At 43.5% G+C, this 17,362-nt stretch overlaps 1 protein-coding gene across 1 annotated transcript in view; it reads right to left on the bottom strand.

Annotated features, from left to right (window-relative positions):
* Positions 1–2,218: 2,218 nt before the first annotated feature.
* The window catches only part of SERPINE2 (serpin family E member 2), a 76,027-nt gene continuing 60,883 nt past the window's right edge, over positions 2,219–17,362 (bottom strand). The window contains exons 7-9 of the mRNA XM_038749609.1: positions 15,035–15,121; positions 13,140–13,223; positions 2,219–2,967 (exon numbers count right to left, since the gene is read on the bottom strand). Coding sequence (XP_038605537.1) covers positions 2,930–2,967; positions 13,140–13,223; positions 15,035–15,121 — 209 coding nt within the window. The 3' untranslated portion in view covers positions 2,219–2,929. The remainder of the gene's footprint in view (positions 2,968–13,139; positions 13,224–15,034; positions 15,122–17,362) is intronic.

The raw sequence follows: 17,362 nt of genomic DNA, 5'->3' as shown, positions 1-17,362 counted from the left end.
TATGTGCCGAGCACTGTTCTAAGTGCTGGAGTTAGATCCAAGTTAATCAGGTTGCACACAGTCCCTGTCCCGCCTGGGGCTCGCAGTCTTAATCCCCATTTTACAGATGAGGTAGCAGGCCCAGAGAAGTTAAGTGACTCACCCCAGGTCACACAGCAGACCAGTGGCGGAGCTGGGATTAGAACCCAGGCATTCCTGATTCCCAGATCCGTTCATTCATTCAATCGTATTTATTGAGTGCTTACTGTGTGCAGAGCACTGTACTAAGCGCTTGGGAAGTACAAGTTGGCAACATATAGAGACGGTCCCTACCCACACAGTCTAGAAAGGGGAGACAGAGAACAAAACAAAACATATTAACAAAATAAATAGAATAAATATGTACAAATAAAATAGAGTAATAAATCAGTACAAACATATATACATATATACATGTGTTGTGGGGAGGGGAAGGAGGTAAGGCGGGGGGGATGGGGAGGGGGAGGAGAGGAAGGAGGGGGCTTAGTGTGGGAAGGCCTCCTGGAGGAGGTGAGCTCTCAGTAGGGCTTTGAAGGGAGGAAGAGAGCTAGCTTGGTGGATGTGCAGCGTGGCTCATCATCATCATCATCATCAATCGTATTTATTGAGCACTTACTATGTGCAGAGCACTGTACTAAGCGCTTGGGAAGTACAAATTGGCAACATATAGAGACAGTCCCTCCCCAACAGTGGGCTCACAGGCTAAAAGGGGGAGACAGAGAACAAAACCAAACATACTAACAAAATAAAATAAATAGAATAGATATGTACAAATAAAATAGAGTAAAAAAATATGTACAAACATATATACATATATACAGGTGCTGTGGGGAAGGGAAGGAGGTAAGATGGGGGGGATGGAGAGAGGGACGAGGGGGAGAGGAAGGAAGGGGCTCAGTGGAAAGAGCCCGGGCTTTGGAGTCAGAGGTCATGGGTTCAAATCCCGACTCCGCCAACTGTCAGCTGGGTGACTTTGGGTAAGTCACTTCACTTCTCTGGGCCTCAGTTACCTCATCTGTCAATTGAGGATTAGGACAGTGAGCCCCACATGGGACAACCTGATTGCCTAGTATCTACACCAGAGCTTAGAACAGTGCTTGGCTCATTGTAAGCGCTTAACAAATACCATCATCATCACTCAATAAATACCACTGATTGATTGATTGATATCTGGCTAATGAAGGTGGCTAAGACCACAGCAGCTCTGCAGTCACTTCATGCCCGAGCTGAAAAAATGCTATCGCGTGCCTTTCGCACCGAGTAGTACCCCCGGGGTGCTTACTGCCCACTGCCCTTCATGCTATAGGAAGGACAAGACTAGCAGGAATAATAATGATAATAATAATAATAATAATAATAATAATAATAATAGTATTTGTTAAGCACTTACGATGCGTCAAGCACTTTTCTAAGCACTGGGGTAGATACAAGCTAACCAGGTCGGACACAGTCCCTACCCCACATGGGGCTCCCCCTCCTAATCCCCATTTTACAGCTGAGGTAACTGAGGCCCAGAGAAGTGAAATGGCTCGCCCAAGGTCCAACAGCAGACAGATGGCAGAGCCTGGATTAGAACCCAGGTCCTTCTGATTCCCAGGACCGTGCTCTATCCAATAGGCCGAGCTGCTGAGAATGTGTGGAGTGGCACTGAACTCCGTCAAACACACTCATTCGATTTAGAGAAAGGAAATGAAGGACCAGATGTGTAAAGTGTTTGCATTTTGAGATGGGCAGTGGCTTAGGAGGAAAAAAAAAGCTTTTATGAGGTCAAAGAATAATTCATTCTATAATAAGAATAACAATAGCATTTATTAAGTGCATACTGTGTGCAAAGCACTGTTCTAAGTGCTAGGGAGGTTACAATAATAATAATAATGGCATTTATTAAGCACTTACTATGTGCAAAGCACTGTTCTAAGCACTGGGGAGGTTACAAGGTGATCAGGTTGCCCCACTAAGGCTCACAGTCTTCATCCCCATTTTACAGATGAGGTAACTGAGGCACAGAGAAGTTAAGTGACTTGCCCAAAAGTCACACAACTGACAGTTGGCGGAGCCGGGATTCGAACCCATGACCTCTGACTCCAAAGCCCGGGCTCTTTCCACTGAGCCACGCCGCTTCCCCTGCTTCTACCTCTACCTTTTATCTATACTTGGTCTCGCATCATTTTCAAACTGAAAAAGCAGCAAGTACGTTTTCTGTTGCAGTAGCATTTTTTACTGTTCATATTTTATTTTTTCCTTTGTACAAAATACAAAAATGAAAATCCAAGAGTACATTCCAGCAATGACACGTACACCTTACAATAAGACAGCAAACATTATCCAGCAAGACATTAGTTCTTTAGATTTTATTTCCGTGAATACATGCATTACATAAAACAAACCCGGAAACTAAAAGACAGAGCCTTTAGCTATTTCTACCCCCAAAACGATCACTGTCGAGCTCTGAAAGGTGATAAAGAAGAATTGAAAAAGCTTCAAAAGAGCAGTTTTTTTTTCCACAGAAAAAAAAGTCAATGTTACTATAAAATGTTCTTTTAGTCACACGTTGGTTAGATTCCTTCTCCAAAGCCACACATAAAAAATAATAATCCCGGAACTGACAGTCAACCCTCAAGAGGTTTGTTAGCTTGGTAACCGTTCAGTAGTTTTAAGAATCTTTTAGGGGTTTTGAAAAGTCTTGAGCCGTTCTGTTTCTTCTTTAGTACTTCAAGCGCGCCCCACCCTCTTCTCCCCCCAAAACCGAAACGCCTCCATCATCGACATTCCATCTAAACCCCAGTCAGATGCCTAAAATCTAAGTTTGGAACAGAGTAATGTACAAAAATATTTAAAGGTCTAGTAAAGATGCAGCAAAGGAGTCTTTGCTTCTTAAAGGAAAACTTTTGTCCGTGCTTTTTCGTAGGCTTCAAGGTCTGTTTATTTGTCCCATAAACAACACCGCACCTGCAGGATAAAAGAAAAGCCACCAAGACAAATTGTGAATCTCGAACAATCCTTCACCGCGCTGTAGGTTGTTTAAGGTGAGAATATTCACAAAATGGCACCCCCCACCATCTTACCTCCTTCCCTTCCCCACAGCACCTGTTTATATGTATATATGTTTGTACATATTTATTACTCTATTTATTTATTTTACTTGTACCTATATATTCTATTTATTTTATTTTGTTAGTATGTTTGGTTTTGTTCTCCGTCTCCCCCTTTTAGACTGTGAGCCCACTGTTGGGTAGGGACTGTCTCTAGATGTTGCCGACTTGTAAGCGCTCAATAAATACGATTGAATGAAAGATGACATGGCATCCGTGAGAATGAACACCACCGAGAGAGAACCTTTTCCACCCAGTTGATTGTATTTTTTTGAGTGATTACTATGTGCAGAGCATCATCATCATCAATCGTATTTATTGAGCGCTTACTATGTGCAGAGCACTGTACTAAGCGCTTGGGAAGTACAAATTGGCAACATAGAGAGACAGTCCCTACCCAACAGTGGGCTCACAGTCTAAAAGGGGGAGACAGAGAACAAAACCAAACATACTAACAAAATTAAATAAATAGAATAGATATGTACAAGTAAAATAAATAGAGTAATAAATATGTACAAACATATATACATATACACAGGTGCTGTGGGGAAGGGAAGGAGGTAAGATGGAGCACTGTATTGCTACTACTTAGAAAAGCAGCGGGGCATAGTGGATAGAGCGTGGACCTGGGTTCTAATCTCACCTCCGCTACTTGTGAGCTGTGTGACCTTGGGTGCGTCACTTCGCTTCTCTGTGCCTCAGCTACCTCATCCATAAAATGGGGATTAAGAGTGTGAACCCCATGCGGGACGGGGGCTGTGTCCAACCCGATTTTCTGAAGCAGCATGGCATTCTAGACCGGGAGCCCATTGCTGGGTAGGGACCGTCTCTATATGTTGCCAACTTGTACTTCCCAAGCGCTTAGTACAGTGCTCTGCACACAGTAAGCGCTCAATAAATATGATTGAATGAATGAATGAACAAGTACCATAATTATTATTATTATTACTAAGTGTTTGGGAGAGTACAATAGAATTAGCAGACATGTTTCCTGCCCATAATGAATTTACAGTCTAAAGGGGGAGACAGATATTAATAAGAATAAGTAATTCATAGTATATAATTTAAAGATTATAAATATATAATATAAATATAAATATTGTATTAAACTCTACCCACAAAAATACAGCTGTGTACCCATTTGATTCATTCATTCAATCGTATTTATTGAGCGCTTACTGGGTGCAGAGCACTGTACTGAGCGCTTACCTGCCATTCAAACGAGCATTGTTCAGATTCTCAGCGCTTAGAACAGTGCTTTGCACATAGTAAGCGCTTGAAGCAGCGTGGCTCAATGGAAAGAGCCTGGGCTTTGGGGTCAGAGGTCATGGGTTCAAATCCCAGCTCCGCCACTTGTCAGCTGTGTGACTTTGGGCAAGTTACTTAACTTCTCTGGGCCTCAGTTCCCTCATTTCTAAAATGGGGATGAAGACTGTGAGCCCCCCGTGGGACAATCTGATCACCTTGTGTCTCCCCCAGCGCTTAGAACAGTGCTTTGCACATAGTAAGCGCTTAATAAATGCCATCATTATTATTATTATTGACAAATGCCATCATTATTATTATTATAGAGGTGTTTATGTTTCTTTCTTTTTTTCTTCGCTCCTGGTTTTCACAGGAAAGTGTGACAACCTGAATGGCAGATGGATTTTAGACTGTGAGCCCACTGTTGGGTAGGGACTGACTCTATATGTTGCCAACTTGTACTTCCCAAGCGCTTAGTACAGTGCTCTGCACACAGTAAGCGCTCAATAAATACGATTGATGATGATTAAAAAAAAAAAAAAGTCCCGGAACCGGTCTGCTCCTTCACGGCTCTGCCCCAAACTAGGCCAGGTTGGGTCGATTAGATTGGGATGTGTTTTGCTGTAATTTAGCGCAATTTGACTCGGTGCCAGCGGAAGATAGTGCAGACGGGATATCTTCCTATGAAGTGGCAAACTTGTGTAGGTTGTGCGATTCATCCAGGAATCCATCCACCGGATCATCTGCCGCTTCCCAGGAATCCTAGCGGCTCTATCTTGCTCCCCTCACCCTACCACCATCATCATCATCATCAATTGTATTTATTGAGCGCTTACAGTGTGCAAAGCACTGTACTAAGCGCTTGGGAAGTACAAATTGGCAACATATTGAGACAGTCCCTACCCAACAGCGGGCTCACAGTCTAAAAGGAGGAGACAGAGAACAAAACCAAACATACCAACAAAATCAAATAAATAGAATAGACATGTACAAGTAAAATAGAGTAATAAATATGTACAAACATATATACATATATACAGACTGAGACCTGAGACCCAAACTGAGCCCCTTCCTTCCTCTCCCCCTCGTCCCCCTCTCCATCCCCCCATCTTACCTCCTTCCCTTCCCCACAGCACCTGTATATATGTATATATGTTTGTATATATTTACTACCTTATTTATTTTACTTGTACATATCTATTCTATTTATTTTATTTTGTTAGTATGTTTGGTTTTGTTCTCTGTCTCCCCCTCTTAGACTGTGAGCCCACTGTTGGGTAGGGACTGTCTCTATATATTGCCAATTTGTACTTCCCAAGCGCTTAGTACAGTGCTCTGCACATAGTAAGCGCTCAATAAATACGACTGATTGATTGATTGATTGAGACAAAACCAAACATACTAACAAAATAAAATAAATAGAATAGATATGTACAAGTAAAATAAATAAATAAAAAAATAAATAGAGTAATAAATACGTACAAACATATATACATATATACAGGTGCTGTGAGGAAGGGAAGGAGGTAAGATGGGGGGGATGGAGAGGGGGACGAGGGGGAGAGGAAGGAGGGGGCTCAGTGTGGGAAGGCCTCCTGGAGGAGGTGAGCTCTCAGTAGGGCCTTGAAGGGAGGAAGAGAGCTAGCTTGGAGGATGGGCAGAGGGAGGGCATTCCAGGCCCGGGGGATGACGTGGGCCGGGGGTTGATGGCGGGACAGGCGAGAACGAGGTACGGTGAGGAGGTTAGCGGCAGAGGAGCGGAGGGTGCGGGCTGGGCTGGAGAAGGAGAGAAGGGAGGTGAGGTAGGAGGGGGCGAGGTGATGGATGGACAGCCTTGAAGCCCAGGGTGAGGAGTTTCTGCCTGATGTGCAGATTGATTGGTAGCCACTGGAGATTTTTGAGGAAATCTGGACACTGGGTGAGTGCCTGGACACTGGGGAGGAGTTCTTTTGGGGTGTGTGGGGGCATCTCGATTTCAGGATCCAACTCTACCCAAGCCGTTCTCACCCGAACAGAGCCCCCAGAGCCCCAGGATTAGAGATGGACTGGAAGTGGGGGGAAAGGGCTGCCGTTGTTATACAAGTCTGGTGATCCTGCGTATGTGTAGTCGTCTCATTCATTCATTCAATCGTATTTATTGAGCGCTTACTGTGGGCGCTTGGGAAGTACAAGTTGGCAACATATAAAGACCCAACAAGGGGCTCAGAGTCTAGAAGGGGGAGACAGACAACAAAACAAAATGTGGACAGGTGTCAAGTCGTCAGAACAAATAGAATTAAAGCTAAATGCACGTCACTAACCAGAGTAATAATAATAATAATGATGGCATTTATTAAGCGCGTACTATGTGCAAATCAATCAATCAATCGTATTTATTGAGCGCTTACTGTGTGCAGAGCACTGTACTAAGCGCTTGGGAAGTACAAGTTGGCAACATATAGAGACAGTCCCTAACCAACAGTGGGCTCACAGTCTAAAAGGGGGAGACAGAGAACAAAACCAAACATACTAACAAAATAAAAGAAATAGAATAGATATATACAAGTAAAATAAATAAATAGAGTAATAAATATGTACAAACATATATACATATATACAGGTGCTGTGGGGAAGGGAAGGAGGTAAGATGGGGGGATGGAGAAAGCACCGTACTAAGCGCTGGGGAGGTTACAAGGTGATCAGGTTGTCCCATGGTGGTGGTGGTGGTGGGGGGGCTCACAGTCTTAATCCCCATTTTACAGATGCGGTAACTGAGGCCCAGAGCAGTGAAGTGACTTACCCAAAGTCACACAGCTGACAATTGGTGGGGCTGGGATTTGAACCCATGACAACAAAACAAAACATATTAACAAAATAAAATAAATAGAATAAATATGTACAAGTAAAATAGAGTAATAAATACGTACAAACATGTATACATATATAAAGGTGTTGTGGGGAGGGGAAGTAGGTAAGGTTGGGGGGAGGGGGAACATATAGAGACGATCCCTACCCAACAGCGGGCTCACAGTCTAGAAGGGGAGGACAGACAACAAAACAAAACATATTAACAAAATAAAACAAATAGAATAGTAAATATGTAATATGCGATTGAATGAATGAATGAGTGAATATGTACAAGTAAAATAAATAGAGTAATAAATCTGTGCAAACATATATACAGGTGCTGTGGGGAGGGGAAGGAGGAACATATAGAGACAGTCCCTACCCAACAGCAGGCTCACGGTCTAGAAGGGGAGGACAGACAACCAAACAAAACATATTAACAAAATAAAATAAATAGAATAGTAAATATGTAATATGCGATTGAATGAATGAATGAGTGAATATGTACAAGTAAAATAAATAGGGTAATAAATCTGTGCAAACATATATACAGGTGCTGTGGGGAGGGGAAGGAGGAACATATAGAGGCAGTCCCTACCCAACAGCGGGCTCACAGTCTAGAAGGGGAGGACAGACAACCAAACAAAACATATTAACAAAATAAAATAAATAGAATATTAAATATGTAATGTGCGATTGAGTGAATGAATGAGTGAATATGTACAAGTAAAATAAATAGAGTAATAAATCTGTGCAAACATATATACAGGTGCTGTGTGGAGGGGAAGGAGGAACATATAGAGACAGTCCCTACCCAACAGCGGGCTCACAGTCTAGAAGGGGAGGACAGACAACAAAACAAAACATATTAACAAAATAAAATAAATAGAATAGTAAATATGTAATATGCGATTGAATGAATGAGTGAATATGTACAAGTAAAATAAATAGAGTAATAAATCTGTGCAAACATATATACAGGTGCTGTGGGGAGGGGAAGGAGGAACATATAGAGACAGTCCCTACCCAACAGCGGGCTCACGGTCTAGAAGGGGAGGACAGACAACCAAACAAAACATATTAACAAAATAAAATAAATAGAATAGTAAATATGTAATATGCGATTGAATGAATGAATGAGTGAATATGTACAAGTAAAATAAAGAGTAATAAATCTGTGCAAACATATATACAGGTGCTGTGGGGAGGGGAAGGAGGAACATATAGAGACAGTCCCTACCCAACAGCGGGCTCACAGTCTAGAAGGGGAGGGCAGACAACCAAACAAAACATATTAACAAAATAAAATAAATAGAATAGTAAATATGTAATATGCGATTGAATGAATGAATGAGTGAATATGTACAAGTAAAATAAAGAGTAATAAATCTGTGCAAACATATATACAGGTGCTGTGGGGAGGGGAAGGAGGAACATATAGAGACAGTCCCTACCCAACAGCGGGCTCACAGCCTAGAAGGGGAGGGCAGACAACAAAACAAAACATATTAACAAAATAAAATAAATAGAATAGTAAATATGTAATGTGCAATTGAATGAATGAATGAGTGAATATGTACAAGTAAAATAGAGTAATAAATCTGTGCAAACATATATACAGGTGCTGTGGGGAGGGGAAGGAGGTAGGGCGGGAGGGGATGGGGAGGAGGAGAGGAAAAAGGGGGTTCAGTCTGGGAAGGCCTCTTGGAGGAGGTGAGTCTCAGTGTGCTGCTGCCAATTCCAACAGTCTAGGACACTAGCCCAGGCCTACCTCCACCCCAGCCTCCAGTCAAAATGGCCCTCATGGGGCCGGGGGGCAGGTGGAGCCCGGTAGACGCCCGGAGTCAACCTGAAGCCAGATGAATGAGGCGTAATCCGGGCCTGACCAGGCCCATGGACCCGCGGTCCGCAAGACTCAACTCTGGGAATTTCTTGCTGGGTAGTAATGAGGAGGGAGACTTGGCTGGGCATTGGAAAAGCCTGAAATTCATTCATTCGTTTGATCATTTATTGAGCAAAGCACTGCACTTGGTGCTTGGAAGGTGGAACACATCAGTCAGGAAGATATGCAGAAATCATCCCCGGGACAGGAGAGGAGGCGTGGCTAGTGATACATTAATAATAATAATAATAATAATGATGGCATTTGTTAAGTGCTTACTATGTGCAGAGCACTGTTCTAAGCACTGGGGGTGGATACAAGGTGATCAAGTTGTCCCACATGGGGCTCACAGTCTTAATCCCCATTTTACAGATGAGGGAACTGAGGCTCAGAGAAGTTAAGTGACTTGCCCAAGGTCACACAGCAGACATGTGGCAGAGCCGGGATTTGAACCCATGACCTCTGACTCCAAAGCCCGTGCTCTTCTCCACTGAGACATGCTGCTCCTATTTGGACGGCATAATATCTGCTTCTTGGGTTTGCCAACTAATACTTACCTTTCCCTGGACAATTTTGGGATGGAAACATTATTTTCACAAACAAAAATCCCCTTCCAGATTGAGTCCTAAATTGCAAGAGTTTTCCCCATGAGATTGTAGGCTTGATGTGGGCAGGGACTATGTCTACAAAATCTGTTGTATTCTCCCGAGTGCTTGCTACAGTGCTCTGTGTACCTTAAGCACTCCAATACCATTGATGATATTGATAATTAAGAGTTTTGAGGGCAGGAACCATGTCCATTTCTTTTAATGTACCCTAAGCCCCTACCACAGTAGTATGCCCTACACAGTATGTGCTCTATAAAATATTATTGAATGAGTAATGATAATAATAATAATAATAATAATGATTGTATTTGTTAAGCGCTTACTATGTGCCAAGCACTGTTCTGAGCACTGGGGTAGATAAAGGTTATCAGGTTGTACCATGTGGGGCTCACAGTCTTAATCCCCATTTTACAGATGAGTTAACAGGTACAGAGAAGGTAAGTGACTTGCCCAAAGTCACACAGCTGACAAGTGGTGGAGCCGGGATTAGAACCCATAACCCCTTCTAGACTGTGAGCCCGCTGTTGGGTAGGGACCGGCTCTATATTTTGCCAACTTGTAATAATAATAATAATAATAATAATGGTATTTATTAAGCACTTACTATGTGCAAAGCACTGTTCTAAGCGCTGGGGAGGTTACAAGGAAATCAGGTTGTCCCATGGGGGGGCTCACAGTCTTAATCCCCATTTTACAGATGAGGTAACTGAGGCACAGAGAAGTTAAGCGACTTGCCCAAAGTCACACAGCTGGCAATTGGCAGAGCTGGGATTCGAACCCCTGACCCCTGACTCCAAAGCCCGTGCTCTTTCCACTGAGCCATGCTGCTTCTTGTACTTCTTGTACTTCCCAAGAGTTTAGTACAGTGCTCTGCACACAGTAAGCGCTCAATAAATACGATTGAATGAATGAATGAATGAATGAATAAGCACTTAGTACAGTGCTCTGCACACAGTAAGCGCTCAGTAAATACGACGGAATTGAATGAATGAACCTGTGACTCCCAAGTCTGTGCTCTTTCCACTAAGCCAAGCTGTGAGCAAATGGTAACGACATGAAGGCGTAGCCAGAGGCAGAATCTTGGGGCTGGCTGCTATGTACATAATTTCTTCTGAATTTAAGGATTTTAGGAAAGATGGTTATAATAATAATAATGATAATAATGATAGTATTTATTAAGTGCTTACTATGTGCAAAGTTCTGTTCTAATAATAATAATAATAATAATAATAATAATAATAATAATTGGCATGTGTTAAGCACTTACTATGTGCAAAGCACTGTTCTAAGCACTAAGGAGGTTACAAGGTGATCAGGTTGTCCCACGGGGGGGGCTCACAGTCTTCACCCCCATTTTCCAGATGAGGGAACTGAGGCCCAGAGAAGTCAAGTGACATGCCCAAAGTCACCCAACTGACAATTGGCAGAGCCGGTATTTGAACCCATGACCTCTGACTCCAAAGCCCGGGCTCTTTCCACTGAGCCACGCTGCTTCTCTTAGCTGGTTATCACAGCTACACCGCTACTGTTGTGCAGGATTTCTAAACTCCACGGGATTTGGCAGTAGCTTTGGAAACATTGGGTGGATAAGTCCACCCAACTGACAACTACTTCAACATGCAGGTAGCTGTGTGGTCACAGTAAGCGCTCAATAAATACGATTGAATGAATTACACAAAAGGCAGCCAATTCCTATCATAGGAGTCAATCAGTCAATCGTATTTATTGAGTGTTTAATGTGTGCAGAGCACTGTACTAAGCACTTGGGAGAGTACAATACAACATAAGCAGCGTGGCTCAGTGGAAAGAGCACGGGCTTTGGAGTCAGAGGTCATGGGTTCGAGTTCCGGCTCCGCCACATGTCTGCTGTGTGACCTTGGGCAAGTCACTTAACTTCTCAGAGCCTCAGTTACCTCATCTGTAAAATGGGGATGATGACTGTAAGCCCCACTGGGACAACCTGATCACCTTGTATCCCCCCCAGTGCTTAGAACAGTGCTTTGCACATAGTAAGCACTTAACAAATGCCATTATTATTATTATTATTATTATTATTATTATAACAGACACGTTCCCTCCCCAGAACAAGTTTACAGTCTAGAGGGAGTGTGGCATTCTTTTAGACTGTGAGCCCACTGTTGGGTAGGGACTGTCTCTATATGTTGCCAACTTGTACTTCCCAAGCGCTTAGTACAGTGCTCTGCACACAGTAAGCGCTCAATAAATACGATTGATTGATTGATTGATCAGACTGGAAGGGTCTGGAGGGGAGGGATCGTGTCTACCAACTCTGTTATGATTGTACTCTCACAACTGCTCAGCACAGTGCTCACGACACAGTAAGTGCTCAATAAATACCACTTGAGAAGCAGCATGGCTTAGTGGAAAGAGCACGGAATTGGGAGTCAGAGGTCCTGGGTTCTAATCCCGGCTCTGCCACTTATCCGCTGTGTGACTTTGGGCGAGTCACTTAACTTCTCTGGGCCTCAGTTCCCTCATCTGTAAAATGGGGATTAAGACTGTGAGCCCCACATGGGACAACCTGATTACCTTGTATCTACCCCAGCGCTTAGAACAGTGCTTGGCACATAGTAAGCGCTGAACAAACGCCATTATTATTTTAGAGAAGCAGCGTGGTTCAGTGGAAAGAGCCCGGGCTTTGGAGTCAGAGGTCATGGGTTCAAATCCCGGCTCCGCCACTTGTCAGCTGTGTGATTTTGGGCAAGTCACTTCACTTCTCTGCGCCTCAGTGACCTCATCTGTAAAATGGGGATTAAGACTGTGAGCTCCCCCCGTGGGACAACCTCATCGCCTTGTAACCTCCCCAGCGCTTAGAACAGTGCTTTGCACATAGTAAGCGCTTAATAAATGCCATTATTATTAAATACCAGTGATTGGTGTAGTACCTCCCCTCCCAAATTCAGCAGCAAGGATGGTTAGATCTTAGCTCCTAATCCATTTCTTTGGAGCCAAACATTCAGCGCCACAAAGAATCAGTGGTTATATTTCCAATTTTCTAGAAGTCCTCCTCCAGCGCTCCTAATCAATCAATCAATCAATTGTATTGATTGAGCGCTTACTGTGTGCAGAGCACTGTACTATGAATGGTATTTATTGGGTGCTTCCTGTGTGCAGAGCACAGCCCTAAACACTTGGGAGAGTCCAACAGAGCAGAATTGGTAGAACCGTTCCCTGCCCACAATGAGCTTACAGTCTAGAAGAGGGAGACAGACATTAATATAAATAAATTCAAATATAGATATGTACATAAGTGCTAGGGGGCTGAGGAAGGGGTGAATATAGGGTGCAAATCCCAGCACTCCCTGGACCCTTACTCTTAGATTGTGAACCCATGGAGGCCAAAGACCACATCTTATTCTTAGGCTCGGATTTTCCCCAGTGCTTAAGACAATTTCCTTCCCACAAGAGAGACCCAACTATTCCTACTGAATGAATAAAATCTCTTACCCGTGGGATTGTGGTGGATGAGAAACATAAACGATCGGTCGACTATAAACCAAGGAGGTGACGACCTGGCTATCAAAATCGCAGCTGCGGGAAACATAGGAAGAAGAAGGTGTTATAAACACGGAGAGAAAAAGGCTTGTACTGTGCAACCGGATCAAAGCATTATTTGAGAATTTCACTTATTCGGTTTTGCTTGTTTCCCCCCCACCCGGTTTAAATTTGTCTTCAAAGTGAAGGGATCGGCAGTTTGTAGCACTCTTGAACGGGTATCCTTTCCTCATTCCCTACGATGCCTCAGTTGGACAAAGTCACCGAGCCTGTCAATGGCTGGGTCTACAAAGCGAAAGGCAGGATATTTTTGGAAAAGTGGAAAATAGAACGGCAGCTTGAGACCGTTCCAGAAATTCATCTGCAACTCCACCTGCATTAAACCTTTCCCCCATGACCAGCCTGTGTGGACTCCGAGGACTGCCCTGAGATAAATTAGAAGGACAGGGATGGGAATGGAAACAACCCAGATTGAGTCATTCAATCGTATTCATTGAGCGCTTACCGTGTGTGTTCTTTAGAAAAGCGCTGCTGAACCTGAGGGTTGGGGTGGGATTCCCAAGGGGAGCTAGTGGTCCAAGGCGCCCCAAATATCCCCACCCTTCCTGCAGACTACAAGCCCTGCTAATTTCGTACATTGCTCCCAAAGATCTAGGTCAGAGGCACACGATTATACGGGAAACATTTGGAAAACAATGCATTCCACACAGGCACAGTCAATTTCACACCAAAATACCACTTCTGAGAATAGCCTAGTCCATTTTTCTCAATCTTCCCGCTGGAAAATGGCTGCTGCTGCCGCGATTGACTTACTGAGTGATTAATTATTAATAATAACAATAATAATGACATTTATTAAGCGCTTACATTGTGCAAAGCACTGTTTTAAGCGCTGAGCACTGTTGGTTGATTTCTACAACCAGCGATTGACCACGAATCCCCTCCAGCCACTCCTGGCAGAGGGCAGGGCAATACCAAAGTGGCATCACAAGAGAAGCATCTTGGCCTAGTGGAAAGAGCCCACAGGCCTGGAAATCAGAAGATCCAAGCTCTAATCCTGACTCTACTAGTTGCTTGCTATGTGACGCCGGATAAGTCACTTAACTGCTCTGTGCCTCAGTTTCCTCATGGGTAAAATGGGGATTCAATGCCTGTTCTCTTTCCTTCTCTGATTCTGCGTCCCATGTGGGCCAGGGATGCCGACTGACCTGATTAACGTATATCTACTCCAGGGCTCACTCAAGAACTTGACCCATAGAAGGCCCTTAATAATAATAATGTCAGCATTTGTTAAGCGCTTACTATGTGCCAAGCACTGCTCTAAGTGCTGGGGGGATATAAGGTGATCAGCCTCGTGGGGCTCACAGTCTTAATCCCTATTTTACAGATGAGGTAACTGAGGCACAGAGAAGTTAAGTGACTTGCCCAAAGTCCCACAGCTGACAAGTGGCACAGCCGGGATTAGAACTGAGCCACGCTGCTTCTCTTAACAAATGCTATTATTATTATTATTACTAATGATAATATTGATAAAATGATAATAAATGAGCCTGCCCCTTCCTTAGCCCGGAAGGTCCTTCCCTGCTTCCACTCCAAGTTTTGTAAGTGGTCCACTGAGCTTTAAAGGACTTGGCCGATCCCCCTGTGAGCATTATTATGTGGGAAAGAAGTCAGCTATAGCTGTGACATTTAGAGTTTCACATTCCTCCCTCGATAAATTTAGGTTATGACTCCTGAGAGATCAGAATCTGAAACACGGTATTACAAGAAACATTTTCCCCCTGGGTCGCATGCCCCATCTCTCCCCTGCATCCTCTGCCAGTCAGTTCACAAACAGCACCCCTTACTTGTTCCTGCAGAAGCTTTGGTCCCGTCTTCGCTGACTTCAATTTTCGCTTTTTGTAAAATGTGAGAGACGTGAAGGTTTTCTGATCCTGTTTCAAGAGAATAAAATAAGACGCCTTAGAGGGGAAGCCATCGTGCGGTTCGCTCCATCATTCGAGGCGACGGCCGGTGACCATTTTTGTAGCAGAAGGAGGGGGAGAGTAATTGAAGGTTGCTGAAAACTTCTCGCTTCCAGCTTGACTGCTGCCTCAGCTCGGTTGGCTGGGCTTCACCAGGCAGAGGAAATTACTAGCTCCGAGCATTTTAGAGGGAGACAGTAATGGGTATGCTTCCAGCATTTCATCTCAGAGCACCAAGGATATTGTAAATCGAGAGAGAATTACAGAATATTAGAGCTGCCTGGGACTCTGATAGATCAGCCAACTCTAGGCTGTCTAAACCAACAATACAGGGCAGATTGTCAATTAACATATATGTATTCCTCTCCCACTCTCTCTCTTCATATATATGTATATAAATACATATGGACACACATATATGTCATTTCTTATGGCCAAACACTCTCCCATTGTAGCTTAAATCAATTTCTCTTCTCCTTTAAACATGAGGAAGATCTTTTAGTGTCCTCCTCCAGAAAAGCTTTCAATGGAGTAGAGTCATCTTGAAAACATTTGTAGCTTCAATTTCACTAAATTTTCTTTATTTAATATTTATTTTATTTACATCTTTCAGCCTCTTTTTACTCTGGCAAGATGACTAAACAAGACCTTCACCTTGTTCTCCTCCCGATTTGAAAAATCAATCAATCGTATTTATTGAGCGCTTACTGTGTGCAGAGCACTGTACTAAGCGCTTGGGGAGTACAAGTTGGCAACATATAGAGACAGTCCCTACCCAACAGTGGGCTCACAGTCTAGAAGATCTATAATAAGTTTTCCCTGGCACGTTACCCTTATTCTTTCCCCCCTTTCATTTGAACCCAGATTCTCCGCTGGCCTCTTTCTGTTCCTTGGACATCAAAAAATGCATAGGTAATTTTTGATGAACAAGGCGCCTTGGTTCCCTGCCGATCCTTCTCACACAACTTATATCTTTGAGGTCCAGCCTTCCAGTCACAAGTGCTGTTCCCCTAGGTCTCAATTTGATCCTTATTGTGGTCCTGAGGTATGCCATTCCAGTGCCTCCCATCTCCCATGCCCCTTTTATTTCTCTCCAAACACTGCACAGCCTGCAGTAGGATTTCCCACATTTTTCAGAGTTAGGGACACCCCCTTGATCAATGCAAATTTGACTTACATTTGGATTTGTTTGATCCATCCCATTCCCCATGCAAGTTATTTTAAGCCACGTTCCGGGATAAGTCAATCAATCAATCAATCGTATTTATTGAGCGCTTACTGTGTGCAGAGCACTGTACTAAATGCTTAAGTACTTTTCAAACAAATCTCACCTCTAGACTGTAAACTCGTTATGGGCAGGGAACGTATCTGTTAATTATATTGAACTCTACTGTCCCAAGCACTTAGTACAGTGCTCTGCACGTAGTAAGCGCTCGATAAATACGACTGACTGATTGGCTGATCAGAAGGAAATAATGTCCAGCCATATTACTAGTTCAACAAAGGATGTACTAGCCTCCAAGATGACTTAGTGGAAAGAGCTCAGGCTTGGGAGTCAGAGGACGTGGGTTCTAACCCCGGCTCCACCATTTGTCTGCAGTGTGACCTTGGACAAGTCACTTAACTTCTCTGTGCCTCAGTTACCTCATCTGTAAAATGGGGATTAAAACTGCGAGCCCCATGTGGGACAACCTGATTACCTTGTATCTACCTCACTGCTTAGAACAGTGCTTGGCACATAGTAAGCGCTTAACAAATATCATCATTATTATTATTATTATTTAGGGAGACAAATTCAGTGATTCTGATGACCCGCTGTTGGGTAGGGACCGTCTCTATATATGTTGCCAACTTGTACTTCCCAAGCGCTTAGTACAGTGCTCTGCACACAGTAAGCACTCAATACGATTGAATGAATGAATGAATGATGACTAACTAATCCACAGAAACCATGCACACATCAACACACGCCACCTTGCCTTGGATCTTTCACAAAGCACCCTTAAAGCTAGATTCTCTTTGACTTTTCAAGGACAACACACGACAGGCAAAACACACAATTAAAGTGGGTCACCAGATGATGATGATGATGATGATGGCATTTATTAAGCGCTTACTATGTGCAAAGCACTGTTCTAAGCGCTGGAGAGGTACAAGGTGATCAGGTTGTCCCACAGCGGGGTCACAGTCTTAATCCCCATTTTACAGATG

Source organism: Tachyglossus aculeatus, chromosome 7 (assembly GCF_015852505.1).
Source record: "Tachyglossus aculeatus isolate mTacAcu1 chromosome 7, mTacAcu1.pri, whole genome shotgun sequence".
Classification (NCBI taxonomy): domain Eukaryota; kingdom Metazoa; phylum Chordata; class Mammalia; order Monotremata; family Tachyglossidae; genus Tachyglossus; species Tachyglossus aculeatus.
The sequence above is the reverse complement of the archived record's forward strand: the minus strand, read 5'-3'. Positions and strand labels throughout refer to the sequence as shown.